At 41.2% G+C, this 27,361-nt stretch overlaps 3 protein-coding genes across 6 annotated transcripts; 2 read left to right on the top strand and 1 right to left on the bottom strand.

Annotated features, from left to right (window-relative positions):
* The first annotated feature begins 232 nt into the window (after positions 1-232).
* Positions 233-8,631, top strand: dipk1aa (divergent protein kinase domain 1Aa). The gene is made up of 6 exons (XM_058636412.1): positions 233-387; positions 4,775-4,909; positions 5,239-5,346; positions 5,973-6,149; positions 6,231-6,362; positions 6,457-8,631. The coding sequence occupies exons 1-6, from the start codon at positions 334-336 to the stop codon at positions 7,135-7,137; spliced, it is 1,287 nt and encodes a 428-aa protein (XP_058492395.1). The 5' UTR covers positions 233-333; the 3' UTR covers positions 7,138-8,631.
* A 141-nt stretch (positions 8,632-8,772) lies between these two features.
* Positions 8,773-12,902, bottom strand: rpl5a (ribosomal protein L5a). The gene is made up of 8 exons (XM_058636421.1): positions 12,746-12,902; positions 12,313-12,382; positions 12,116-12,231; positions 11,886-12,020; positions 10,345-10,547; positions 9,689-9,866; positions 9,229-9,317; positions 8,773-8,942 (listed from the first exon to the last, which is right to left on the bottom strand). Exons 1-8 carry the CDS (start codon positions 12,746-12,748, stop codon positions 8,840-8,842), a joined length of 897 nt encoding a protein of 298 aa, XP_058492404.1. The 5' UTR covers positions 12,749-12,902; the 3' UTR covers positions 8,773-8,839.
* Positions 12,903-19,731: 6,829 nt separating this feature from the next.
* On the top strand, positions 19,732-26,734 carry gfi1aa (growth factor independent 1A transcription repressor a). 4 transcript variants are annotated; one of them, XM_058619588.1, is made up of 8 exons: positions 19,845-19,860; positions 20,175-20,247; positions 24,183-24,437; positions 24,608-24,802; positions 25,243-25,589; positions 25,699-25,836; positions 25,936-26,101; positions 26,215-26,734. In XM_058619588.1, exons 3-8 carry the CDS (start codon positions 24,326-24,328, stop codon positions 26,391-26,393), a joined length of 1,137 nt encoding a protein of 378 aa, XP_058475571.1. In that variant the 5' UTR covers positions 19,845-19,860; positions 20,175-20,247; positions 24,183-24,325; the 3' UTR covers positions 26,394-26,734. The 4 variants fall into 4 exon arrangements, with proteins under 4 accessions (XP_058475491.1, XP_058475571.1, XP_058475325.1 ...); XM_058619342.1 differs by having other exon boundaries at positions 25,165-25,589; XM_058619428.1 differs by lacking the exon at positions 19,845-19,860 and adding an exon at positions 23,193-23,264 and having other exon boundaries at positions 20,185-20,247; positions 25,165-25,589.
* Positions 26,735-27,361: the final 627 nt, after the last annotated feature.

Here is a 27,361-nt window from a genome sequence, read left to right as displayed (position 1 = left end):
GTTTGACGGACAACCTGAGAACTTTGAAGCGTTGTTTTGCCACAGGAACACGCTGCGCCTGCGCCCTGAACCGACGGGTTTTTTTTTTCCCCCCTCAGCGTGAGGTATTTTGCTTTGCTTTACAGTCAGCAGCTGCTGGAAGCAGCAAATGCGCAGACATGCAGAGTGGCACATCTGAGAGATGATCCACGCAGTTAAAGACGAAGCCACAATCCCGGCTCGTGTGACGTGTGCGAGTGGATTTGACTTCATGTGGAAGACGCTTTCTCCTCGCATGCATTTTGAATGATCTTCCACAGCCCGGTCCACGCACTGAGATGATCTATTTTTGTGATGGCGAAGGGTCTGTTTCCACGGGCCTGGGTGAAAAAGTCCTTCTATTTCCAGGTAAAATCACCATAGTCGATTGTTGCTGTGTAAAGATAAGTGCACGGCGGGTTGTGTTTGAAGTGACTTGTGAGTGCTGATGTCTTTGTGGTGTCACGTCACACTGACAGCTGCTGTAAAAATGACAACTCTCTTTCAGAATACCTGAGGAATGTAAGAGCTGATAAAAGATTAGCTGGACAGTGGATGCACAAGTATTAGATGATCAGAGTTTAGGCCTAAAACACTGTGGATAAATGCTCACATTTCATTGAGGCGGGGAGAGTATACGATCATATCGTGCATTGCAATAAAAACACTGGCATGAAGTCGACTGTTGTGAATTTCAACCATCCAAATCTGGGAAAAATGTGTTATTTCACATGAGTGAAAAAGCCAACATACAGTCCTAGTCATTTATGTTGAAGTGCCCCAAGAGGGAGCCTGCATTGTTTTGTTCACTCAACATGTTCTTTGTAATATTCCTTTATAACACTACATTTTACAAAACATCCTTTGCAACATTAAACTATTTAGTAACAAAGCACCTTTCAACAGTTATAGCAGTAATATGAATCACAATTACTTTGATCACGAGAAGCATGACACACATTTTTGGATTGGATGAAAGTGGTGGAGCTCTCCGATTTGTGGCCAGTTGTTAGAGTACAGTCAGGAGCTTATGCAAGAGGAAGAGAACACAGGGTTGTATTTCCTTGACAGAGCAGTAGAGTAAACATATTATTGAAATACAATATCTGTAGTCAGTTAGTACTGGGTCTGGGTATTGTGACAGCCTGTTAAGTCAACAGGATCTTAGGAATGTCACAACTCGGGTCTTTCATCCTCTGCTTGTTAAAGTAGTTCAGATAGATAGATAGATAGATAGATAGATACTTTATTCAGCTCACATTCATTATGCAGTTCATTATCTGCAGCCAACATTTTTCTTGATGTGGTCCTGCACATAGACAAGTCATGTGATATTGTTGGCTATGCATGCTTTTCTTGTGTGTACAATAGTGTTGTCTCAGTTGTCATAGTGGGTATGTGAAAGGTCAGCACAAATCAACACAGCTAAAACTAAAGCTGGGGACACACAACAAGATTTTTTTTGCCTGATTTTACCCACAATCCACCGTTGGGCAGAGTCTGCACCAGTCAGCGCTAGTTGGCGCAATTGCCTAGTGTGAAATGATTACCGACCCAACTGCAAAAACATGTTGCCAACAGCCAATGAATGGCACACAGAAAATGGTGTCAGACGATGACAGGACGTAGTGGGGATATGTAAACAACTATGGTGACATTTGTTTTAGGGGTGGGAATCGGTATGTGTCAGATACTGGTCAAAATCACTGGATCACTATGCACAGACTGTAAAAATGTAAATAAAAATCAGCAAAAGCATTTTAGCTGAGTCATGTTTGGGCTCCTTATTTCTTCTTTTTGGGAGACCAACATTTGTTACACACTTGGAGAATGATGTCTTTGAAATGACTCAGCATAAATGTGTTGTTAACAGATTCATAGTTCATAAATGGCCTAAAATTAGTGTATCGGACTAATGTCAGTATCGGTTGATACTCAAGTAAGTTTGTGGTATCCGTATCCGTATCAGACACAAAAAAGTTGTATCGTCACATCCCTAGTTTGTTTACCCTTCGTACCAAATCTGAAAAGTTTCTTAAGAGTCCACTGATTTATAGCAGCACACTAGAATGTGTCGGCAGAGCTGGGGTCTCCAGAGCTTTTGTAGGACAAGGTGTCTTGTTTATGCTGAAGTCCACAGGTTTGTGTATTGTTGTAATTCTGGGGAGCTATATAAATAACTTTGCAAAGTAACACCTTTTTTAAAAAAGAAATCTCATGGGAATTGAGATAAAGTTTTGAGTTTTAGAGACAAGGATTTTCTTGGAGTGGGCCCACTATCCAAACATGTATCATACAGCTGCTGTACTGGGCTAACCCTGATTATCCGTTGGCTTCTCTTTCTTCTTTGGCATCGCCATTGCATTTGGGATGTGAGCCTTTCTGTGTCATGGCGACATACGATAAGCAGTGGTTTGATGACCCGTTCATAGTGCAGTTTACTGGGTGATTGACATCTCGGCTGCAGACAGGAAGAGACACGAAGTGATGATTTGGCAAACTGAAAGTAATCCTAGAAGAGATGACTACACAATAGATTCCATAGATAAAGGATTAGTCCATTTTGTTGCTTGGGTTTCACTTTTTTAAGTAGATCATGTGTCTTCACAGACACACCCATGATGTTTTATGTCCCTTGCCTGTCTTTTGTCACTCCATACTGTGTGTGACACATGCTGCTGCACATCTTCATACATGCATACGAGGATGTGATAGCAGTTTGTAGTAGTTACGTTGTTCTCCCCTGATAGCTCCCGTTCTCTCTCTGGAGGCCCCACTATCTGTTTGTTCGTCTTTTCCAGACACAGAGCATTTGAAAACATGGCAGCTCTCTGGAGGAGATATTTCTCCAGTTTGAAGTCAACACCACTCTTAAAGCTCCAACAGCCTCCTCCTGCCAGGAGGCATTTTTTTGTGAAATGCACCAGAGGGGAATGGGAGGCAGGGAAAGTGTGTGTTTTTTCCTGTATTGGTTTTTGTTTGTGAGCTCCTCTTTCAAATTCACAGTGGGGGTTTTGCAGTTCACAGTGGGGATGTTTTATATATTTTCTGTCAGCAAGTCAATGAAAGTGACCTCATTGTGATTTTGATCATGTTCCAAAAGAAAATCATCAAGGAAATACAAAAAAAACCCAAAGATTTGAGGGCGTCCTGCTGCTTTTTATTTATTTATTTATTTATTTGTTTATAGTGTGTGTGTGTTAATTTGTTACCTCAATAGGATCTTTACATAAATATGCAGTAAATCTGTAGTTCTAGAGAATTGACACAAAACGCACAGAAATGCACGTATAATATACAACTTTAATATATACTACCCCCCCCATACACGATCATAAACATGCACCCAGATACACACTGTCATATCAACATTGCTTATAAAACAGAAAGGTTTATGAGCAATTTTTTCAGCCACTTCATTGTATGAGCAGCCTGTGGTCAAGTAGAAGTCGATTGGGATTGTAACCGGAGGTTTGGTGGTTTGAATCCTGAGACAGGTCCACCCATTGATCTTGAAATTACCATTTTACTAACTAATTCATCTCCATATCAGTCCCATTAAAATGTATTAACTTGCTGGATGTTTTACACAAATGGAGGGCTTGATTCTTAGCCACAATATATTGATTGTTTTGGTCAGAACCCATGTAATTGGTTCAGGCTGAAATTCTATGACATCTCTGTTCTGCCGAGTGTAACAAACTGAGCACACCCCACTAACCCCTCCCCCTCTCAGGCATGTGGGGAAGTAGTTTGCCTTGACATATTAGACATTATGTAATTTTTTTTGTTTGTGTAGTAGTATAATGCTGTAAAACACACACTCAAACAGGTTGGTTTGTCTGTTCAGGCTGCTGTAGAAAAATATTAGTGCAAGATTGCAGGCTCTGTAAGCAAGGCCTTTATCGAAGCTTTATTCCAAGGCAACGAAAACTAACCTCCTTTTATTTCAAATTTGTATTTACCTATCCAAAAAATATGGGTAGTATATTCAATTTTTTGCCAATAAAACCTTCTAACATGTTATATGCGCAGGACCCTTTAACTCCGTTGTGTTCAGGGCCAGTTAGCAAATGTTAGCATGCTATCTCGCTAAACTAAACTGGTTAACCTGGTTTTCATTGGCACCATGCAGTTCAAATTAAAGTTCAACTTCATTCAAAGTTGCAGTACACAGGCACAGGAGTTAAATAACAATTTTCCAGCTCTAATGTTGATGTGCTGCATACCATATCTTGTTTTTTGTGGGTTTTTTTAAATATTCTGTTGTGTCTTCTTGTCTGTAGATTGTATGTTGAGTTTGTTTTAACGTATATATATATATATATATATTTACATGTGTGTAAATATATATATATACACACACACACACATAAATACGTATATTTATGTGTGTATACATATATGTAACGTCATGTCACTGTGCAACAACTGCACCTCCAAAACCATTTTCCAGTCTAATAAGCTGTTGTCACACATTGTGACTAATCATCCAGCCAGTACCTTGTTTTGGAAACCTGCAATATAATCGGTCACCATGGCAACAGATTATGTGATCAGGATTAATTAGGGAATGCAAAATTCTTGCTCGGGTCCAGACACTTCCAGTGCAGTGTGTCTCTATGGTGTTAATTGTTTAATCTGGTTACATAGATTAACAATTTCATGCCTCGATTAATACTGAGATATGATTCTGCCAGAATGTTTTCATATGAGCAAATTTCTGATTTGGATCTGTCTTTTTGTGTGTTTCTAGGCTCGGATCTCGTTTGTCCGTGTGAAGTACCTGTTCCTTACGTGGCTGACTGTGCTGGTGGGGAGCTGGGTGCTTTATGTGCAGTACTCTGCCTACACAGAGCTGTGCAGAGGATATGAGTGCAAGAACGCCATTGTAAGTATTGGCTTTATTAAGGTAATGTCATTTATTTGGTAAGACCTTGTTGCTCTAAACACAGGATCACGAGGAAGAGCTGAAATGCAGTTGGTTTTATGATCAAGTCGACCTCAGGAATTTAGTGGCTGTGTTATAAAAATATTTTGCGACCATATGGCCCACAGAGGTCAATGTGGATGCGTAAGTCATTTGTGGGTTAGGAAAGTTATAAGACTCATTGTGCCCTCTGTGTTAAACCTGCTTTATGTTCAGTGTCTGACATTGCAAACACGATAAATTGAAAAATGCACGTACAAAGAGATAACTGCATTGTGTCTTTCTTCAAGTGTGATAAATACAGGAGGGGAATCATCGATGGCTCTGCCTGCAGCAGTCTGTGTGACAAAGGCACTCTCTACATGAGCAGGTGTCTGTCACTGCTACCAAACAACCAGGTACAAAACAAATCCTCTGTCTTCTATGAAATGTAATGTAGCAACAACAACGATCCCTCTGTTTAAAGAGATGGTTCAACTTTTCCAAAGTGCAGTTATACAAGGAGGTACTGACACATGTGACCACTGACCTCGTCTGGGAACCTGGCTCAGACATGGACGCAACAGATTTTAATACGGATATAAAATGAAAACAGATTTTAGCCAATTAACAAAAGGCTCACCCAATAAAATCTACACCTGTTTAACTTTATTATATATCTTAAGACTATGGTTGCCACATTTTCTTGCCTGATATGGAGCTTTTTTGACTGGAAAATTAAGCTTGTTGCACTTTACAGGTTGTAAAGTGTTAACTAAATAAGTTTTTGTGACTGAGGGGTTAGAAGGTTTTTCCCCTGTGTCCCTACTGGCACTGGCAGCCATGTTTTCATTTTGGTCAGGCATCTGTGTCTCAGGCTGGTTGATGGGGATGGTGACACTCTGTGTATCAGTACCTGATGCAACTATGACATAAAAGTTTTTCCATATTAAACACTGGTCATTACTAATGATTAAGGTATTAATCTGGCTTTTCATAATGTTCAGCATGTTAAGTGTTTCCATGGCAATTCACTGTTGACCAGGTTTACACAGGCAGCTGGGGAGACCATGATGGGATCATCCACTGTAACCTGGGGGAGGTTGTTCATTATGAGCTGGGTGAAGAGCCAGAGCCTCGGAGGGAGACCTCTGTGTTTGACAAGCCCACAAGAGGCACATCAGTAGAAAAGTTTAGAGAGATGGTCTTCAACCACCTCAAGGTAAAGTACAACTAAGGTTTGAGGTCTGCGATGTGACTGAAACAACAATATATCACTTGCTTAACTTTTTCCACCCCTCAGTCTAAACTTGGGGAGCAGGCTAATCTGGCCAACCTCGTCAGCCAGATCCTGTCTGTCGCTGACGGCAACAGAGATGGACGGGTGTCACTGCCGGAAGCTCGCTCCATGTGGGCCCTCTTGCAGATGGATGAGGTATGAAAACTTGAATTAGAAAATATAACAGACTTTTTCTTGTAGTATGGAAACATATCACAGATAGTCATTTTTTTCCACTTTGTTTTTTGAGGTGCTGCTGGGCCTGCTGCTCCAGGACCGTGGACACACTCCTCGGCTCCTCGGCTACTGCGGGGACCTGTACATGACAGAGCGAGTCCACTATGGGCCCCTGTATGGTTTGTCTCTACCATGGCCACTGGTGTCCTGGGTGCCAAGCAGTTTGCAACGCACCATGGACCAGTGGTTCACCCCCTCTTGGCCTCGCAAAGCAAAGATCTCCATGGGTTTGCTGGAGCTGGTGGAGGACATCTTCCACGGCACCTACGGCAGCTTCCTCATCTGTGACCTCACCGCGGCACACTTTGGTTACACTGACCGCCACGAGCTCCGTCTTACCAACACCCGAGCAGTCGTGTCTGAAGACGAGTTCAAACGCACCATGCGTGTGCTGAAGTGCGAGACGGACGCTGACTGCGTGTATGGGGTGGACTGCAGAACATCATGTGACGTGACGGAGAAAAGGTGCAGGGAGGAGCCCGTGCAGCCAAACTTGGCAAAAGCATGCAGTGCACTGAAGGACTACATCCTGCGTGGGGCGCCATCATCAATGAGAGAGGAACTGGAGAGGCAGCTGTATGCCTGTATGGCTCTCAAAGGTAATGCGGGACAGATGAACATGGAGCACTCACTCATCCTCAATAATCTGAAAGCTCTGCTGTGGAAACAGATCTCGCACACCAAGGACTCGTGACAAGAAGAAATGAGTCCAGTCGGTTTCTCATATGGAGCCGAGTATTACACATGCTGTGATGTAAAAGTAGCAAATTTATGACGTCATTTTTATTAACTCTTTACACCTAAGGATGAACTGACTGATGGAGACTCTACCTCCTTGATCTTCCGGGCAATTAGTGCCTGGAAAACATGAAGTATGTCTAAGTAAAATAAACGTAATGATAGCATGTCGCCAGTCACCTAAAAAAAGGGGCACTGCTGGAAAAAAAACAGAATGCTGTTGTTTCATCACAAGAGCTGAGGGATTTAATTGCTGTTTTTGCCACATTATCTAAAATTTATTCCATCAAAATCATTGTACAAAAGCTACAATGTGAAGTGTACTGAAATTGCACTACATTAAGTTATGTTCCTTAACTGTGTTGTGTTGACATTTCTATTATTAGTAATAGTATGTTGTTTTTTTAACAAATCCATGAGACCAAACTCGCAGTACATTGTATTTTTTCCAATACTTGACTTTACTACACTCTGTTAACACTGACACTTAAGCACACCAGTTCTCCTTCAATGCATTAATGGGAAAATTTAAAACCATCACCTCCCTACTTGACAATTTAGTACAGAATGTTTTTTTTGGAAGGGCCCGCGGTTGGTGTAGTGGTTAGCACATTTGCCTTTGCAGTAAGAAGACCTGGGTTTGAGCCCCAGTTAAAACAAGGGCCTTTCTGCATGGAGTTTGCATGTTCTCCCTGTGTGTGCGTGGGTTTTCTCCGGGTTCTCCGGCTTCCTCCCACAGTCCAAAAACATACAATATGGGGATTAGGTAAATTGGACCCTCTAAATTGACCATAGGTAAGAGTGAATGGTTGTTTGTCTCCATGTGTGTGGCCCTGCGATGGACTGGCGAACTGTCCAGGGTGTGCCCCACCTATCCCTCACCCTATGTCAAATAAGATTGGCACAGCGACCCTCTAAAGAACCCGCTGTTCATTAGCTTCAAAAAAGGACAATGTGCTGGTGTTTGTCAGTGCTACACAAGGTTCCTCACTTATAACCCAAGTGAATCATTTATGCTGCATCAATAACACAAATCAAGTATTAATGTATTTAGTTTATGAATGTTATCTATGTATTTTTTCACAGAATAGAGCATTTTGTGGTCATGTAATGTAGATGTCAATCTGTCACAGTGCCAGAGACCATTTAATGAATGTTTTCCACAAATTAAGGTGGAGATCTTAATCACCTCCCATGGACACATTTGAATGCTGTAAAAAAAGATTTTTCCCCATGGTCCCATACACATACTGCAGCCACAGCCATGTTGACAGATGAACTCATTGTACCACTTTCAATGCTTTTCAAAACAGATGTGACCTGTAGAGCATGTCCAGCTTGTGGTCAGTGCAGTTTTGTTCTTATGAAAATGTAAAAATGTTTACCAACCTTTAGAAACCAGCATGACTTTGCACAATAAAGCAACACACCACTTCACTGTTATGTCAAACCTGTCCACGTCTGTCAATTTTTACTCTACACCACCCAGACAATCAAGACTATTAATAGAAACAATTATTGCTCTCCTTAAGTACACACAACTATTCATGCATGACATTCAATCAAGTATGGACTAAGCCAGACACGAGCATGAGTTTGAAATAAATTTATTTGTCTGTGAAGTGTGTGTTTTTGCAGCAGGGAACTCTGACGAGCCCCTAACCGTCCCCTGCTTCTTGTTCTTGTGCTCGTAAGAAGCTGGCCTTTTTCTGGGCGACGCGGTCCTTCCTCTGTGCCAAAGATAACTTGGCACGATTCCACCTGCCCGGAAAGACACAACAGATCCATTAACATTCAGCACATCCGTGGAGGGAAACATTCATCTCAGCCTTGGGATCTCCCAAGTAATTATCATTGAGTACTTTCAGGGGGAGCTGATTCAGTTTTAGAGTCGCTGTACTGCACATTCTGGCACTCACTTTTTCAAATTTAACTGACTAACGAATGCTATCCGTTGACACTTTTGTCCCCAACAACAACAGCAACATGTTTGAATGCCTCGTGTTGGTGAAAATACACCATTGAGTTGCAGAAACCTGGAACTCACCTCTTCTTTTTGACGTCTTTTTTGGGTTTCTGTTCATGTACAGGATTCGCTCTGATGGCGGCGTGTGCTTTTTTGTACATTTCTTCTACCTGAAAACAGAAATATTGACTTCATATTAAAGATTATGCTCCAGGTCTAAGCGTTTCACTGCATATATATATGATTTGTCTTGCTTCTCTCAGCCCCGTCTTGAAAAGGACAGTAAACATCAGCTAATGCAAATGAAGGACCAACTACATTTTGCTCAGCTTGCTTTGTATCATCATCAAGAAGCAGACAGAACACCCAGCAAAGAATCACCATGACAAAGTAAATTTAACAATGCGAGGGTTAATATTTCATTTCCACAGAAAAACAGACAACATGGTTACGTTTTCTTAGCAAAATCCATGCATCAGCTATGACACAGGTTGATGGTTTTTTTTTTTAAATGACAAGCATCACGTGATCTATATCTTACCATGTCTGGTGCGACCCCATTTTTGATGAAGCGAGAGAACTGTTTCTTATAGGCATCCTCGTCCTCCTCAATCAGGTAAGACATGTAGTCGGCCACATTCATGCCCATGATGTGCCTGCGATGCAGATCTGCGTTGAACTCTTTGCTCTCGGTGTCGTAACCGGGGAAGCGTTTTAAACTGGAGACATGAGCCGAGAGTCAGACAGTATTCCAGTATTTACACAAACTCTCAGTTGCCAAAAAAGCATTTCTTTTTACTCTTGAATGTGATAATAATTTTATAAACTTTAATACAATGCCATACACTAAATAATGTTCTCTTTGGTTCATCTTGCTTCTCTCAGCCCCGTCTTGAAAAGGACAGTAAACATCAGCTAATGCAAATGAAGGACCAACTACATTTTGCTCAGCTTGCTTTTTATCATCATCAAGAAGCAGAGAAGAACCAATAATTATGAGCTAATTGCTTTGGCTGCCTGGAGATCAGACGTGAGGAAAACTAAAATAAAGAAAGCTAATGTCTTCTTCTTTTCAAAAGTTAACACTTCCATGAGTAGTTATGTACTTGTAAGGACAATACTTGCCATTTGCTCCTGTGATACCCTTGAGTCCTCACATAAAAAAAAAAACATGTGTTGTTGTCATATCGTACTGACCTGTGAGGAATGGCCAGCCCTCCATCGACTGCCCCCTTCAACGCGCCGAACACCTTGTTGCCTGTGGTAGTTCTAGCCAGACCTGCATCCAGGTAACAAGTGAAGGCGCCTGGCTGACCATCAACATTCTCGACATTGAACTCGTCTCCCGTCACCTCCACCTGGCCCTCATACACCTGGTCCATACCAAACTTATGAAGCAGCTAAGAAAGGAAAATGCAGACAGACAATGTTAGAAAACACACCTGTTCTAGTGGTTATCACAGTTATAGAAACTATGGTCATAGAAACTAGGGCCCAGGGGGATTCACAGAACTACCCACCCTGTGCGGCACTGTGCATTCACAGAGCCAGTAGGCAAACAAGTGAGGTCTTCACCCAGCTCGTGACATCAGCCAACTAGCACCATGTATATGTGACATTACACAACAGCAGATCCACAGATTGGCCTGTGCGTCCTAGGTCCTATGAGTTTGGCCAGTCAATGTACACTTGCACCATTTCCTGAACATATTGGGCTCAAAGTCCCTCCCATGAAGTAGGGCCATAAAATGTCACTATGATAGTGTATAACTACAATAAGTTAATAGGCAGAAATTGAATATATTACCCATAAGTATGTTTAAATATGTGTGTTATCACTATTAAACCGTTATGTTTCTGTGTTTTTTAATATGTAAAGCAAGGCTCTTACCATGGCAGCCATCTTGTGCTGCACTAATATATATATATATATATATATATATATATATATATATATGATGATTTGTCTTGCTTCTCTCAGCCCCGTCTTGAAAAGGACAGTAAACATCAGCTAATGCAAATGAAGGACCAACTACATTTTGCTCAGCTTGCTTTGTATCATCATCAAGAAGCAGACAGAACACCCAGCAAAGAATCACTATGACAAAGTAAATGTAACAATGCGAGGGTTAATATTTCATTTCCACAGAAAAAAGACAACATGGTTATGTTTTCTTAGCAAAATCCATGCATCAGCTATGACACAGGTTGATGGGTTTTTTTTTTAAATGACAAGCATCACGTGATCTATATCTTACCATGTCTGGTGCGACCCCATTTTTGATGAAGCGAGAGAACTGTTTCTTATAGTCCCTCCCATGAAGTAGGGCCATAAAATGTCACTATGACAGTGTATAACTACAATAAGTTAATAGGCAGAAATTGAATATATTACCCATAAGTATGTTTAAATATGAGTGTAATCACTATTAAACCGTTATGTTTCTGTGTTTTTTAATATGTAAAGCAAGGCTCTTACTTCAAGGAGGCAGCCATCTTGTGCTGCTATTAGGGACTCACAATATTAGAACTTTATCAGATATGTTGATATGTGGATTGGATATGTGGATAACTGACATATGTACATTTTTCCTGGCGCCCAACAGTGGAGGCCAAGAATGTAGCAGGAGTCCTGTTTGTAACAATTCTCACCATCAGATGTTCAAACTTTAATAACTTTAAACTCTGAATGATTTGTCTCTGCGGACATCTACAACATTGTGTGTGTGTTTTCTAACCCTGCGTGCCAGCAGCAGTCCAGTGCAGTAGGCCGCAGCGTAGTTTGTGAGGCCCACGGTGATGCCATATTTGGACAGTTCGTGTGAGTAAGCAGCGCTTACAATCTGGTCTCCTTCAATTTTGGCATAGGCGATCTGGACAGGACAGAGGCAGAAACAGAGAGGTTAAATCTTGTCATCTTCTATAAGTGATGATCCCACAAATGTGATACAGTCCTGCAGCCACTCACCTGGCAGCAAATGTCTCTGTTGGAAAACCTCACGATCATACGGTACTTGGGCGTGTTGTACTTGTTCTTGTCCTGCACAACCAGGCGCTTGCGAGCGAAGAAGTCAGTTTTCCCCTCTGTGAACAGAATGTTAAGACAATGGTTGAGAGGGGACCTCATGATGAACAGTGCATTTTGCATTGGAAGTTGACACTCACCTCTCCTCCTTCTAAATTTCACTTCATATCTCTTGAAGTAGGCTTTGCTCTTTACCACTTTGACGAAACCCTGAAAAGAAATGAAGAGAAAGGGTGTTACCAGAATCGCCATGAAAGCAAACAGCGGCATAACAGTACATGCCCATCTTTAATCATATTCTCCGTGTTGTCAGTGTAACACAGAGAAGCGGAAGTGCGTTTAAAACGTTTTTAAAGCATGTTTGTCCAGCAGTAAAGAAGTTCAGCTGAGGTTTCGTCAGCCATGAAAGCGCCACGCTGGAGCAGAAACTTCACCGGCCCGGCACAACGCAACGAACGCAAACATCCGCAAACATCTGCGCTTTAAACCGCCAGGAATACTTAGCTGCCATCAGACACATTTCTACACACGCAGATTATCAATAATAAATGAATATCGATATGTTTTACGTACCATTTTAGCGGGTTTTCCTCCCAAATTTGATGTGTCTTCGGACTGCGGAAGCCAGTGACGCTGCTGCAACGTTGCTTTAACTTGCTTACTTCACTACCGGAATCATATGTCCCGTCAACAGCAGACAGCGCCCCCTACTGCACGGGAGAACAGCGTCCACACACCGCCTACAGGTGGCAGCAGAGACACAAACACCATATTTATTGATTTGTTTCTTATAAGATTAAAGGAAATATATTGGTAATACAATAGTGTGTGCACATATTAACATTTTCTAAATTCAAGCAGTTTATCATTATTATGATTATGATTATTGTTATTATAACCATAGTTATTATAAAAAGGTAGACTTTTTGTCCACACATCATATCTGTCAAGAACATATTGTCTCAACTGTATGTTCAGGATACATTAAAAAATGTGACTATTAACTGGAAGCCAACACCAGAGACTGGGGAAGAATAACTATCAATGGTAGTGAAATCAGAATAAATCCTGAATGATAATGAGTCCTGTGAGTTTCTCTGACACTTTCTCTTACTCTCTCTTACTCTCTTACAGTCACTTTTGTTGTCGTAACATTGCCGGTTGTGAAATCAGGCTAATCTGGAAAGTGATGATCGGGTGAGTAAGAAAAGTATAAATAGTGAAATCTAGAGAGAGATTACAGTATTTTGAGTAACTTGTTTAAAATCACAACATCAGAAGCCAAAGTAAGTCCGTCATTTACAGTTGTTCTGGTTAATAAATGTTGAGTTACTAGACTAGAGAGAGGAGAGTGGTTGTTTTTTCCCCCCACATATTTAGAATTAGTTATTTTTGCACACACAGTAATTACTGATAGTGAATTTGACCTTTGCATTTAACCCATCCTTATTACACATGCGCACAAACTGAGCACGTATCTGCACCAGGGGAGCAATGGGCACCCCAGTCCTTGACCCGTCCCAGGATTTGAACTGGCAACCCTTCGGTTACAAGCCCAATTCCCCTTCACGTGGCCATAGGCCATTTATGTCACAATTGGGATGCAGCATCAGTGAGTTCAACACAAGTAACAGTAAAAGTCACAGACTGCTGCTGCTGCTGCTGACACACCAGGAAACACTGCTCTGATTAAGATGACCAATGATGGTCACAGTGCTGGTGTCATTCAGAGGCCACAGTGTGATTCCACGGGTCCAAGAGTTTAAGGACATGGACTTGTTTAGACACAGGCGAGACAGATGACACGAGACGATGATGATCACCAGCCAGCAGTTCATAATTAAAACCAAAGCAAGTGAGGGTTTTTCACTGCGAAAGAGAAAACGTGTAGCTTTTATTATAATCTCTGTACATTTCTTCAATTATTACCTCTGCCGAAGATGCTGTGTTTTCAGCTGTGAGCCAACATAACTCATAAGGTAAAAAACAAAAGAAATGTTCTGGTCATGTAGGTTATGACCAAGGGAAGAAAATATTCCGGATTTATTTTATTTACATTTTTTGTTAACCTTGTGAAATCAGGAAGGTTTGCTTCAGCATATTGTACTTTATTGTTTTTAATTAATTTTAAAAGACAAATTCATCATACTTTATTTGGAAAGTGCTGTACAAACAAAGTTTGTATATAATATAAAAAACAAGGTTAACTATTAGCTACTTTAACTTTTATTGACATTGAATATACTACCTATGGGCATGTTTGTGTGAGTGTATAACTGATTTAAAAAAAATTAATTATTTGGTTTTATATGAAATTTAGGAAGGGCCTTGTTTTACAGAGATTGCCATCTTGCATCATCATTTGCTTTGAAGAGGACGTTCAATACACAAAGAAAAACAACACCCATTCTTCAAGGCCAGCATTGAGAATGCTGTATAGGAAAATGTGTGAATTTTTACACACTGGACCTTTAAGATCCTAGTTTGTGAGAGACGCCTAATTTCTTGAGGCATTTTAAATATAAAACAGCTAGTGGACAGGTAAGTGTTTCTATGGGTTGCTTTGATCAAATGACAGTTCAACTGGAGACCTTCTGTTCCATCTATCAACAATTACTGAAAAAGGAACCAGCGTCTTCTGCTTTTCTGTGCGAGATAATATCCCTCCCTGTCACTCTGGTAAACATATGTTCTCAGTGTCAGATAAGAAAAGTCAAAGTCACTCTCGTGGACAGCGTCTTCTCAGTCGCTCAAGCTTGGCTTCTGCAGAACTGATTTCACAATCAAGAACAACTGTCCAGTCATCCGTGTGCAGCAGTAGTCAGCGGTTAACAAGGGTTCACTGTGAAGGGAGTGAAGGGAGGGTGTCGTGAGTGGGGAAAGGGGTGACAATACATTGGTCTCACATACAAATGCTGCCACCCACACTAGTGTTCAGCAGGGTGAACGGCAGTTAAGCGCGTTCACCCCCAGAGACGCGAAATAGGATGGAAAGATGACATTGACATTTCAGAGGACTTAATGACTTTGCAGAAAGTCCCACACCAACACTTGTTACACCCATACCACAGATAAGAGGCCTGCGAGCTGTGCACCCAAAGGTGCAGTGTCTCTTAAACAGTTTCAATGTGTTTTTAAGCCATTCACTGGCAAACATTTTATTTGACATGTGAATTCTTTACTTATTTACTCTCCCGGTCTCCCTTTATTTTTCAATATTTACATCAAAAAGTCCCAACCCATTATTTCCATTTCAATTAATAAACAGGAATAAATACAAATCTATATACATATATATATATATATATAAAAGGATGGAGATAATGTAAAAAGGGATCTCAGATGTACATATCAAATTATTTCAATTCAAATTAATGATGACTCCATTTCGCGTCCTCATTGTCGGGGTACATGTTTTTTCACTGTCACACAGACTTACATGGTACGGTTAATGTGATGTACTTTATTTATAGCCCTTTACAACAATCCACAGGTGACCAAAGTGCTTTACAAAATAAAAGTCTTGCAGACACACATGATGAAGCCAGGTGAATGGTGAATGATGAGGACAGGTTTATGTTTGCATTATGTGTTTACATATTTGTTAAAAAAGGAACCAAGTCACTTTTACTCTGATTCAATTTTAAACAAGCTCCTTTTTCACTTTAACTTGCATACATTTTATTTTTAGACCAGTACTTTTACTTGTACTAAATCTAAAATAGTGGTACTTTTACTTGAGTAGAATATTTCAGTATTCTTTCCACCTCTGCTGAGTTCCTCAGTTGACTGTCACGATATCCTGACTTATTTGAAGTGTCATTATCATCAATGTGATCAGTCACACCAGTTGTCAAAATGTCTGCTGTGATAAATATTACTAATATTAATACATGAGTGCAGTCGTAAATCTTTGTCCTCTGTGACAAACAAAGAGAAGTCACTGAAACCAAATCAGTTCTGCTGAAACTAAACAGAGTCTTGCTAACTTTAACCTTAAGAATATATTAGGCAGAGCACAGATGATGCAAGATATGGTTTTGGTATGAAGGCCCGGCCCTTATTTCTTTCTCCACCCACCTCCATGTAAGTGTGTCTTACAAGAAACGGACAAAAGGTGGTGTTTTGTGTGAGAATATGTCAGAGGTGGACACACCACAGAGGTCACAGCAGCTTAGTTTAAGAACATTGCACTTGTAGGAGGGCAAAGAAAACATTTTCAGTCTGGCCTCACTATCACAAAGACAAGAAAATAGTTTGCCCTGAAGAAGCAGGTGCATTTCACTAGTGGGAAGCAGAAACTGAGACAAAGTCATGATCTATAGGCTTGTTCAGGTTGGACTACGCCTGGTGAACTTTAAACTTTCAAATGGCTGCCTAATTAGGGTTAACCCCCCCCCCCCCCGACATGCACAGAGACACAATGACCAGGAAACACTGACCAGGTTTCTTAACATCCACACACCAACGTCCCACGTGAGATTGTTAGTGTTTGGGGGTAAATTTACAACCAGAAATGGGCTGTTTGCAAACAAACAAGGGGGGTGCTGATAGCAGTGATGGATGATGGAGGTGATTTGTGGATTGTTTTACACATAAATCCTGGCATCTGTTTTAGTGTAAGATGAGTGTCTTTATAGTGTTCCCTCAGTTGTTTTCCCTCTGCCAACGAGAGTATGGTTTTGGCTGCGCTTTGTCTGTTAAAGCTAAATTTAAACAACCTCCACTTCTTTTAAACGCTTGCAAAACGAGTTCATGCGATGCTGGTTGAGCCTATCACTTCCTGAGTGCTCTTCCTGTATTTATCAGTACAGCAGCGATCTTGTGTTTATGTGTCCGTAGCGACATTCCTGTGCTGCATGCAGAGTGATGTGTTTTACGTCACGTCTGATGGAGAAGCATGACAGCTAAGCTGGTAAAGAGAGGCGGCAGCAAACAGTTGGCATATGGACCCAGAGTCGTCCTTGCAGAGAGTTCTGCAGGCTCACGTAAGGAGTGGGGAAAGACTGATGTCACTGCACTGTGCAGACAGCCTGTGCCTCTGTGTGTGTCACAAAACTACAGCAGAAGACGTGTCATTGAGAAACTATCAGAAAATAACTTTAGTGTCTTTGATTCACTGTCGTTCAGTGGGCTCCAGGTTGGGAGGAGTGTACTGAACTGTAGTGATGCTACCAATCTGTGCGTTTACATCCGATTTTAGTCAGACTAAGACAATTATTGGTTTTTGTCATGTAAACACCTTAAAATCAAGGCTAGTCTTAGTTGTACATACCTGGATAATGTGATTCATAGTCTGATTACTCCTGGAGTCGGACTGCATGCACCAAAATTTCCTAAACTGCAGTTCAAACTGCAAATCATATGAAATCATACATCTCACCGTTCACCTTTGCGTTCTCTGTGATGTAAAGGTCAACAGGAAACCAATTCGATACGCACTAGCTTATAGAGCGATACAGCGCCACCTACAGAGGCGGAATCAGACGTACGTGGCCAATAAATGTGTTTTCTCCTCCGCATGTATACTCAGACTCTGCAAGTTGTCCGATTGCCTGTCTTAGTCGGACTATGGCCTTCGCGCGATTAAACTGTGCATGTAAATGCACAGATTGAGAAGTTACACATTGAAGCTTTAACTCATAACAGTAAAGGACATATTTTAATAGTTTACGGCACAAGGTAGATTTTAGTGGTGATCCAGAATCACGTCTGGATTCACATCTTTTGAAAAATAATTGTTAACCTTGTGAGACTGGGGAGTGTCTTTCTGTTCTCTTTGTCTAGTTGACCCAAGTTGAACCTGGGTCAAAGTGTCAGGATCCTAGAGCAACAGTCACAAAGTCATTTTACATTTTAGTCCATTAATTTCCTGGAAACTTGTGGTTTGTACTTCTTTGTTTGCTTTGCTGCGTCACACATTTTATATTCACATCAGTTGCTGCTTCTCCTTATTTTTTTTTTTTACTTTTCGTGTATTTGTATGTTATCTTATTCCATCAACCTGCAGAGGGACTAAAACGTAAATAAGCCCAGTCTTGAATAAAGTACCTAAAAGAGAAACTTGAGTAGAAGTATCTTACTAGAAAATGACTTTGGTAAAAGTTGAAGTCACTTTTAATAATATTGCTTCAGTAAATTATTAATTCACCCTCACACTTAATTATCAAAAGTTATTTTCGGATATAAAATGGACTTAAGTTTTAGAAGTAAAAGTATAGTGAGGAGTAAAGATTGAGCCATGGTATTTGTATTTGTACTTTGTTACATTACAACTCTGAATAAGCCAGTGTCTATAAAGCGGCATGTTCAAAATTAAATACATCAATGAAATCAGGTTATAGTAGCCACAAGAGACACAAGGTCCCGCTACAATGCTGCTGGGCGGTAACTTTTTAGTGAGAAACAAGTGAGGAAAACAAGATGTTTGTTGACGTCCTGCGTGAAAGCAGAAGTGTCTTGTGGGCAGCAGTGTCCAGTAAATCATTCATTGTGTTCACACTTAGTCCCTATCTGGTGGCTGCAGTTGGGGCCAGCTGAGAGCCTGATGACATTTGGCCAGCCACTCCCACGAGGGGGGCTCCATGTGGTTGAACCCACGGAAAAGGCAGAAAATCAGATTGCAGCAGTACAGAGAGGGATAGTTGAAAGAGAGGGAGAGGGCTGTTGCACTGTGGTTAGAGTTCCTGCAGCCAGAGGAACGTGTGAGGGGATGAGATAACATGATGTGGTTTTCACTCAGATGCCAAAGCAGAGTGCTGGTGCAGAGGTGAGCACTCTGACTGACTGCTCAAAGCTCTAAACAAGGGAAAGGCAGTTAAGCCACAATCTTTTTTTCCCCTCAGCTCGTCCCTCTCTCTAGGGGATGCCACGGCAGTTCACCTACTATTTCAATGATCTGCATATTTGATTTGGCAGAGATTTCTTTACGCCCTCCGATTTATCTGAGCTCGGGACCAGCACTAGGTGTACACTGGATGTGTGGCTGGAGTCAATTTAAAGTGTATGAAAGTATATGATCTGACCGTAGACAGAGTGCCAATCCACTGCAGAACCATGTATATAGACAAACAACCATTCACTCACACACACCTACCGTCAATTTAGTGTCCAGTTTACCTAATCCCCAAATCTGCACGTTTTTGGACTGTAGGAGGAAACAAGAGAACCCACAGAAAACCCATGCAAACACAGGGAGTTTGTGTGTGTCACATATAAAGTGGCGCCACGGCAGTTTCATGCAGCGTGCTTTGATGACTCCCACCCACGTTGAGGAGGTACTATAGTAATGGACAATGATACCAAATCAAGTAGAGTGACCAGATTTGTTCTCTGATGAAAATGTTTTTGTTTGGTGTAACAGATGAAACCAAAACATGGACAGAATTTGTGGTCCAAAAAATCTGGTCAGTATTGAAACAGTTTTTCAATTTAATGTTTCCTTAACCTCTGATGACACACCACAGCCATTTTATTAATTTATGTATTTTTTTGCTTTTATCTTAAAAGCAAAATTCTTAGAAGGTTCAATCAAACAATCAAAAACTTTGATGTACAGTGTGCTGTCTGCTCTCATTACTTATGCACATTTAAACACAATTTAATTGTATTTAATTGATCATAATGTGATATTGTGCTCATCTCTAATTTTTTTATTTACTTTTATCTGCTTTTATGGACCCCTTTTGGTGAGTATTAGTCAGTTCAGTAATTATTTTCCTGGTTGTGTTGCTTCAGTTGTTTGTGCTGGGATGACCAGTAACTGTCTGCAGCTTATGTTGGATTTTGTTTGCAAAGTTTAGCTCAGTATTAGCAGAAATTTAGTTGTGTGTTGTTCTCTATTAATTCAAGGGACGTGTACGTGCGTGCGTGCGCGCGCGCGCGTGCATTCGTGTCCACATGTGTATGGTCTGCTTAACAGTCATCAAAGTCATCAAAATGCATGTTTCCTTTGATGACTTTGAGCAAAAATCCAGTAGTGTGAAACTTTCCATATTCACAGAACTACCAACTGTGATTTTGGACTTTGAGCTGTGGAGGACAACATTGCACCTCTCAGCTTGCCGGAGAAGAAGGTAACTGTGAAATATTCTCTCGATATTTTAATATATATATCGATATATTTCTAAACGAGATATAACACTGGACAACATCGCATGTATCGATATAGTTCATTTTGCGTTAAAATGACAACACATGGGCCGCAAGTTCGCACCTATTTCTCCTCTCTCTCTCTCTCCCTCTCCCTGCCTCCCTACACACACCCCGGGGCGTCGCACCCGTCGTGGATGTGGGTGTTGCCACACTTTTCCCGTGAGAGAGTTTAACACCCACACTTTTTCGGCAGTTTTTCCTCAATTTTGCGCAAACGCCTTACTACAGTCGCCCCGTTACTCTGGCCGCTCCGTTTCTGCTCTAGCTGCGACTGCCTCTCCCCCCCCCCCCCCCCCCCCACTCTCCCGTTGTTGCCTCAAACGTGACACCGGCATTTATCGTTCAGCTCGTGCTGAGGAGGCGGGAACTAGCTGGTTCATAGTTCACACACGATAGAGTTTTGACTTATTTTCCATTACTGTCAGTCACTTTTGGACATTTGGAAGGCCGAAGTTGTCAATATTGATAATAAAATATAAGACACTATTTAATGTGTGTTAATGTCTATGTGAAATAATAGAGAAAATTGTTCTAACCCAATAAAGCATTGATTTTCACAGATACAATTTTTATTTTATTAGTCATATTTGTTCCATTTTTATTTCAGTGACCTCTGACATTTGGCACGTGGCTTAAACTTATAATGGACTGTTTGTTTATTTTTTAAAGGGTTTGCCTCTGGAAAACATTTGATCTAATATGCTATAATAATTTAGGGGAAACCCCAATTACGTCACAGAAAAAATACCGAGATACATATCGAGTATCGCCATTCAGCTAAAAAATATCGAGATATGACTTTTAGTCCTTATCGCCCAGCCCTCCCACTGCCATAGAAACATCTTAGAAACGCACACACATTTCTCTATCGAGAAACGTCTGTCTGTCGTTCCGAGACAAACCATTCTCTCTCACGCTCACGACTTCCAGCATTTAGAGTGTCTTTGCAGCAAGAAGACCTGGTTTCCTCACACAGTCCAAAAACATGCAGATTTGGAGATTAGGCAACTTGGACACTAAATTGACTGTAGGTGTGAGTGTGAGGGTGAATGGTTGTTTGTCTCTCCAGGGTGTACCCCGCCTTTTTCCCTATGTGAGCTGAGATTGGCACCAAAATAAAGCGGTAGAAGATGGATGGATGAATTCAAAATCACCCATCTATTATTCAAGGAACAAATGTCTGTCCGTTTGTCGGTTAATCACACGACGGTTCACTAGAGAGACTTCAAACTTGGCAGGTGACCTATAGACACCAGTGTATACAGTGCGGTAGAAATGCAACAGATCATTAAACGAGCCGTTTCTGCATGGCCAGAGACAGCCGTACCAAAATAGAGAGGATACGCAAGGCACGTCATGCTTAGTCAGATGTGTATATATATATACATATATATATATATATGTGTTGTATATATAATATAAAAACTGCTGCTACAAAAAAAGAAAGCAAGAAAACACTTCCCTCCTCCTTCCCTCCCCCAGGGTGTGATCACTGCAATTGAGCTTCTATTTCAATCACATGCTTTTGAGTTAAAGAGTGAGAATCAAGGCCTGCAGGGGAGGAGGAGGAGGTTGGTGGGTAGGTGAGCTGGGGGGAGTTGCTGAGTGGCAGCACTGATATGGTCTTTTTTAACTCTGTGTTTGGTTTCCTGTTCCGAGTCAGTGTTTAGCTTTGTGTTAAAGCACATCAACACTGTCCTTGTTGGCCTCTCACTTCAGTTTTTCATTTCTCAGAAAACTGTCAGTGTCAGTCAGCACATGAACTTCTTTATACTCCACGTACTATTTATGAGATGTGCAAGACTGACCAACTGAATTGTGACCTCAGTCACAGAATAAAACTAGTTACCAGTTTCAATGTAAGTTGCCATTTTGAGATAAAGTCTGAGCCACAGGTACTGTAAACTTTGACTTCTGTTCTCCTGAATATGCCAATATGGTAGTAAAAATATGACGAATAGCCACCAGGGGGCAACCCCACTTGTTGAAAAAGAAGTATGTTTCTGAATCAAAATCTGAACTCACAGAAACTGTCCCTGATGCTCAGTCTGCTTAAACCATAGATGTCTGCTTTATCTGAGCAGAGATGGAGAGATGAGATTTATTATTTTTAATGAGGAAAAAAAAATCACAGATATGAAATGTGGTCTTGAGTTAAATAAATCACAAACATAAAAGTCCACTGTATTATATATCTTTAACTTATTTTATTACATATTTTCAAGCATACACTTCCAAGTTACTTTTTAACTAGAAATGTCAAGTTTATTTTAAGTTAAATTGTATGTAAAGGCTTTCTTTATCTAAAAGTGCCTTAAAATCACAATGAATCAACAAAGAACCCTAAATTCTAACACAAACAATTATGTTATACTTTTTGTTTTTTTCTGTTTGTCATCTGTGGATTCATTGTCAGGACAGCACCAAACTTCAGTATCATTAGTTTTTTAGATTTATGTGGGAACGCCAGCTTCAGCATCAAGACATGAGTTAAATGAATGTTGACCACTTGGACAAAATTGTCAATTAGTCAATATAACTGATAACTTTAAGTATACAAAAGAAACAAGAGCTTGTATTTCATGTCCCATAATTGTCATTAAAGGTGCTACTAGATAAACACCACACTTAATAAGGACTTAGTTAGGGAGTTATACAAATGTCCAAAGTACAAAAGACAGTGACACTGGTGGACATTTCAATGCATGAATCAGTGTTTTTGTTTGCCTGTCATGACTGAACTACAGGGAAATCATATTTGAGAGAGGGAGGGAGGAAGACAAAAAGACTGAGGTGAGGGAGAAAGAGAGAGAGAGAGAGAGAGAGAGAGAGAGAGATCTTGAGACATTGTGCTTCGTGTCCACAGATCAGGACTGTCTGTCACAGTGCGTGTGTCTCCTCACAGCTGGGATATAGGGGCTGCAGAGTGTGTGTGAGTGTGAGTATATGGGACATGTGTGTTTTAGTTTTATTCCACTGTTATCTGCGCTTCGCTTGCAGGTCTCTCACTTGCTGCAGCTGCGTCAAACAAACTCGGTTCCCACGTGGGACAAAAAAAAAGAAAGAAAAAGGTCGATAACGCTGTGCTTTGCTGCGACCTTGAGCTCAAATATTCGTTATGATTTGTGTTTGGACTCTGACAGATTTCCACTGAGAACATTTATTCCTTACATACATCCTATATTTAAAAAAATAAATAAAAATAAAAATGGTCACCGCGTCCTCCTCAGTGGACAGAACCTGCAGTCGGACCCGGCGTATGCTGGTATGGATGGGGGGTGTAATTGGTGCACATAGAGGCTGAAGCAGTGTTAACTGTAAAAGGATACTGCAGCTCTCCACCAGCAGGCTGTTGTTGTGCGGAGCGGCCGTCTCATTAACAGGATCACTTTACAAGCGGCAAACAAACGGCTCATTATCCATCAGTGCCTGCTCTGCAAACACTTCTAATAAATTTAACAGCATCACAAGAGACTCCAAAGTATCCACATATGTTATCATGTGTGAAATCCATGTTGTCTCATAGTTCTAAAACATTTTGATGTCTTACAATTGCATTTATAACCACTGCTGCTACTTACAAATTAATAGAGTTAATATAATTTGACCTATATATATATATATAGTTTATATATATTACATGATGTATACCTGCGAACTGAGTCCCTTTTATAACAAGTTTACTGACGACACAATCCCTTGTTCAGACCCTCAGAGCAGGGGATGGTGGTCCAGCTCTGGGCCACCTGCACCCGCAACACCTTGCAAACGATATGCCCTGCGCATGCGTAATAGGTTGCCAAAAATCCCAACGCTGTCTTGCCTGTCAACCAATAGTGTCTCTCTATCTGTCCAGAGATAAAGTCCGAGCTGCGCGCAGAGGAGGTGAAGTGAGGTAGAAGATTTCAGAGCTGAGGAGCTGAGACTGACTGAAGAAGAAGAGAAAGAAAAGAAAAGAAAAGAAAAGAAAAGAAAAGAAAAGAAAGAAACCGGAAAATCATGCCGAGGTCTTTTCTTGTGAAGAGTAAACGGGCCCACAGTTACCACCAGCCCCGCTACGTGGATGATGAATGCAGTGGACTGGATACGATTCTGGCTCACGCGTGCTTTGGTAGGTTCGTCTGTGCGTAATTACGCATGGAAACTGTAACTGTTGAATTTTGTCTGCTTAGGCTGCTGGTCTTTTATGAATTATGAATAGACTGTTGCATTAAAGTAAAGAAAACGTTGTCTCACAAAAGTGAGTCAGATTAATATTTGTCTTAAATGTGTTACCTGCAGAGACCAAATCCCAGGCGGAAAACTTGGAGCCGCAGGTGAATGTGTGTGCCGACATTGACAGATTGGCCCACGGGTCCCGGCTAGTGTCCCCGAGGTCGCTGTCCTCTAGCTCCCCGCTGAGCTGTGAAGGCAGCGTGTGTCACCGATCATCCGACTGTGATTTCTGGCGTCCCCCGTCTCCTTCCTCCTCACCAGGTCTGCTGCTCAAATATGATATGTAACGACACGTTAACGCCGTTAAACTTTAGGCCTTTTTTTTTGATTGTCATTATTACGTGAGCGTATATACATTTTTATTTACCGGTTTTGTGGATTATTGTTTTAACTGTTAGGTAATTCAACTATTAGAATTTTTATTGTTGATGATTTTGTTACAAAATATCAAAATCTGTAATGTGCTAAAATTTGCTGAAACGATATTTTAACGTATGCTTTCCTCATTTCCATTGAGGCCTGGTGCAGATTTCAAATGTTTGATAGAAGTCACACTGTAAAGTGCCGTTTATATTGACCAGTTAGCGTATAAACTCACATTATACATCAAAATTAATTCCCAGATTTAGAGAAATGCTCCACTCCAGCAGCGGAGGACGGTCATCACTTCAACACCCCCCTCTTTCCTTACTCTTGGTCAGCATACTCCAACTCTGAGCTCAGGCATCTGGTCCAGGGACCATATCACCACCAGCAGCACCAGCTCCAGCAGCAGCCGGGTCACCACAAAGAGCCCGGCTCACCCATCAGTATGTACGGAGCAGAGGACAGAGGCGCAGAGGCGCTTTACGCACAGCGAGGCCCCGCGTCCGGATGCTACCACGATTATTCTTCAGCGGCCCAACAAATCCGCAGGATGCAGGACGCCGGCGAGCTGTGTCTGGATGTGAAGCCGAAGAATTTCAGCGTGGACATCAAGTCTGAAACGGATTTCATCTGCTCCAACTTTGAGTCAAATGGGTCCTATAAGTGCGGCAAATGTTACAAGGTTCGTTTTATTTTACTTTTAAATAGTTGTAATCCAATATGATCATTTATGTTTTTTATATAGTGATTTCAAAGTAAAAAGAGAGTAATTTATGAACATTTTCCAAAAGGTGTTTTCCACTCCTCACGGCTTGGAGGTTCATGTCCGGCGGTCGCACAGCGGAACGAGGCCGTTTGAGTGCGAAATCTGCGGGAAAACCTTCGGCCACGCAGTGAGCCTGGATCAGCACAGAGCCGTTCACTCGCAGGTAAAGGCCAAAAACCCATCCCAAAATCGGTGTTTCCAGGCATGTTGTGTGTCTACTGAGGCCTTGTACTCTAAACCATGTCGATGTTTATTTCCTCAGGAAAGAAGCTTCAGCTGTAAAATCTGCGGCAAAAGCTTCAAGCGCTCCTCCACACTGTCCACGCACCTGCTCATCCACTCGGACACGCGGCCTTATCCGTGCCAGTACTGCGGGAAGAGGTTCCACCAAAAGTCAGACATGAAAAAGCACACATTCATCCACACAGGTGAGAGACACTGTCGAACTCAAAAGTGTCCAAACACACTCACATTTAAAAGCCTTAATTGTGCGTAAAAATCACACCAAAAACCGACAACTGTGATTTTGTTTGTGTGTCAGGAGAGAAGCCGCACAAGTGCCAGGTTTGCGGGAAGGCCTTCAGTCAGAGCTCCAACCTGATCACGCACAGCAGGAAACACACGGGCTTCAAACCTTTCGGCTGCGACCTGTGCGGGAAAGGCTTTCAGAGGAAAGTGGACCTGAGGAGACACAAGGAGACGCAGCACGGACTCAAATGAACAGACGCTTTAGAAACGAGAAATTCTGCACTTTTATTTGACTTGACCTGTATGCATTTTATTTTATTCTATTTTAATTGCTTGTTGCGTTTGCCTTCATTTTCATTTTTCTATTGTTCAGTGTAGTCGATTATTTAGACCAAACTATTATGTTGGTTCATGGAAATTAAATTGTATTTATGGAGTGTGTTTTTAAATTATTCATATTTAAAAGGTTGAATGGTTTATCATTTTTAAACGCCTGCTTTAAACTTTCTTAACAGTGAAATGGAAATGCAGCACATTAGTCAATCTGTTGGATTTATTGTCAGTCATTATTAAAAATTAAATATTAACCTTTAAAGCTCAGTTGTGTGGGTTCTTTTTGCAGCTAATTTCCTTACAACTTTTAACAATTTTGTGATGTTAGATCGACATGCTTAAGAATATTGATCAGAAATCCCTCTACCTTCCTCCACTGATTGTTTGTAGACTGTGTAAAAAGGAGAAGCAGTGTGGAGCCATGCAGGTCATCAATCACATCCCCAATCTGCATGACAGCTTAAAGTTATATCTCCACCATGGAGGAGGAAAAACGTTTTGCTGCGTGCGCCACCTGGTCAAAACCAAATATTTTCAGACACATGCATTGTTAACATACCCATATCACAAATGATATTATGGTGCCATAAAACCCTCATGTGAAGGAAGTCTGCAGGAATAGCTTCACTTTTATTACCGCAGAAGAAGCAATAAGCAGCGTGTCCACATGGCAGTTTCACTGGGAAAAAGCTGGGTGTGATTTATTTGGCTCTGCAGAGGTTAAACATCCACAGCTCAGGAAAGTCTCTGATCTGATTTGCACAGATCTCGCCACAGATTGTGTGCACATACGGAGCAGCAGATATACAAGTTCAACAGTCTTCACTCCTACATCCTGCATCGGGAGTGTTAATGACAAGTTAGAAAAAAACACACACACAAAAAGA

Source organism: Solea solea, chromosome 1, assembly GCF_958295425.1.
Source record: "Solea solea chromosome 1, fSolSol10.1, whole genome shotgun sequence".
Classification (NCBI taxonomy): domain Eukaryota; kingdom Metazoa; phylum Chordata; class Actinopteri; order Pleuronectiformes; family Soleidae; genus Solea; species Solea solea.
Note: the sequence above shows the minus strand (reverse complement) of the source record. Positions and strands in the feature narration are given on the sequence as shown.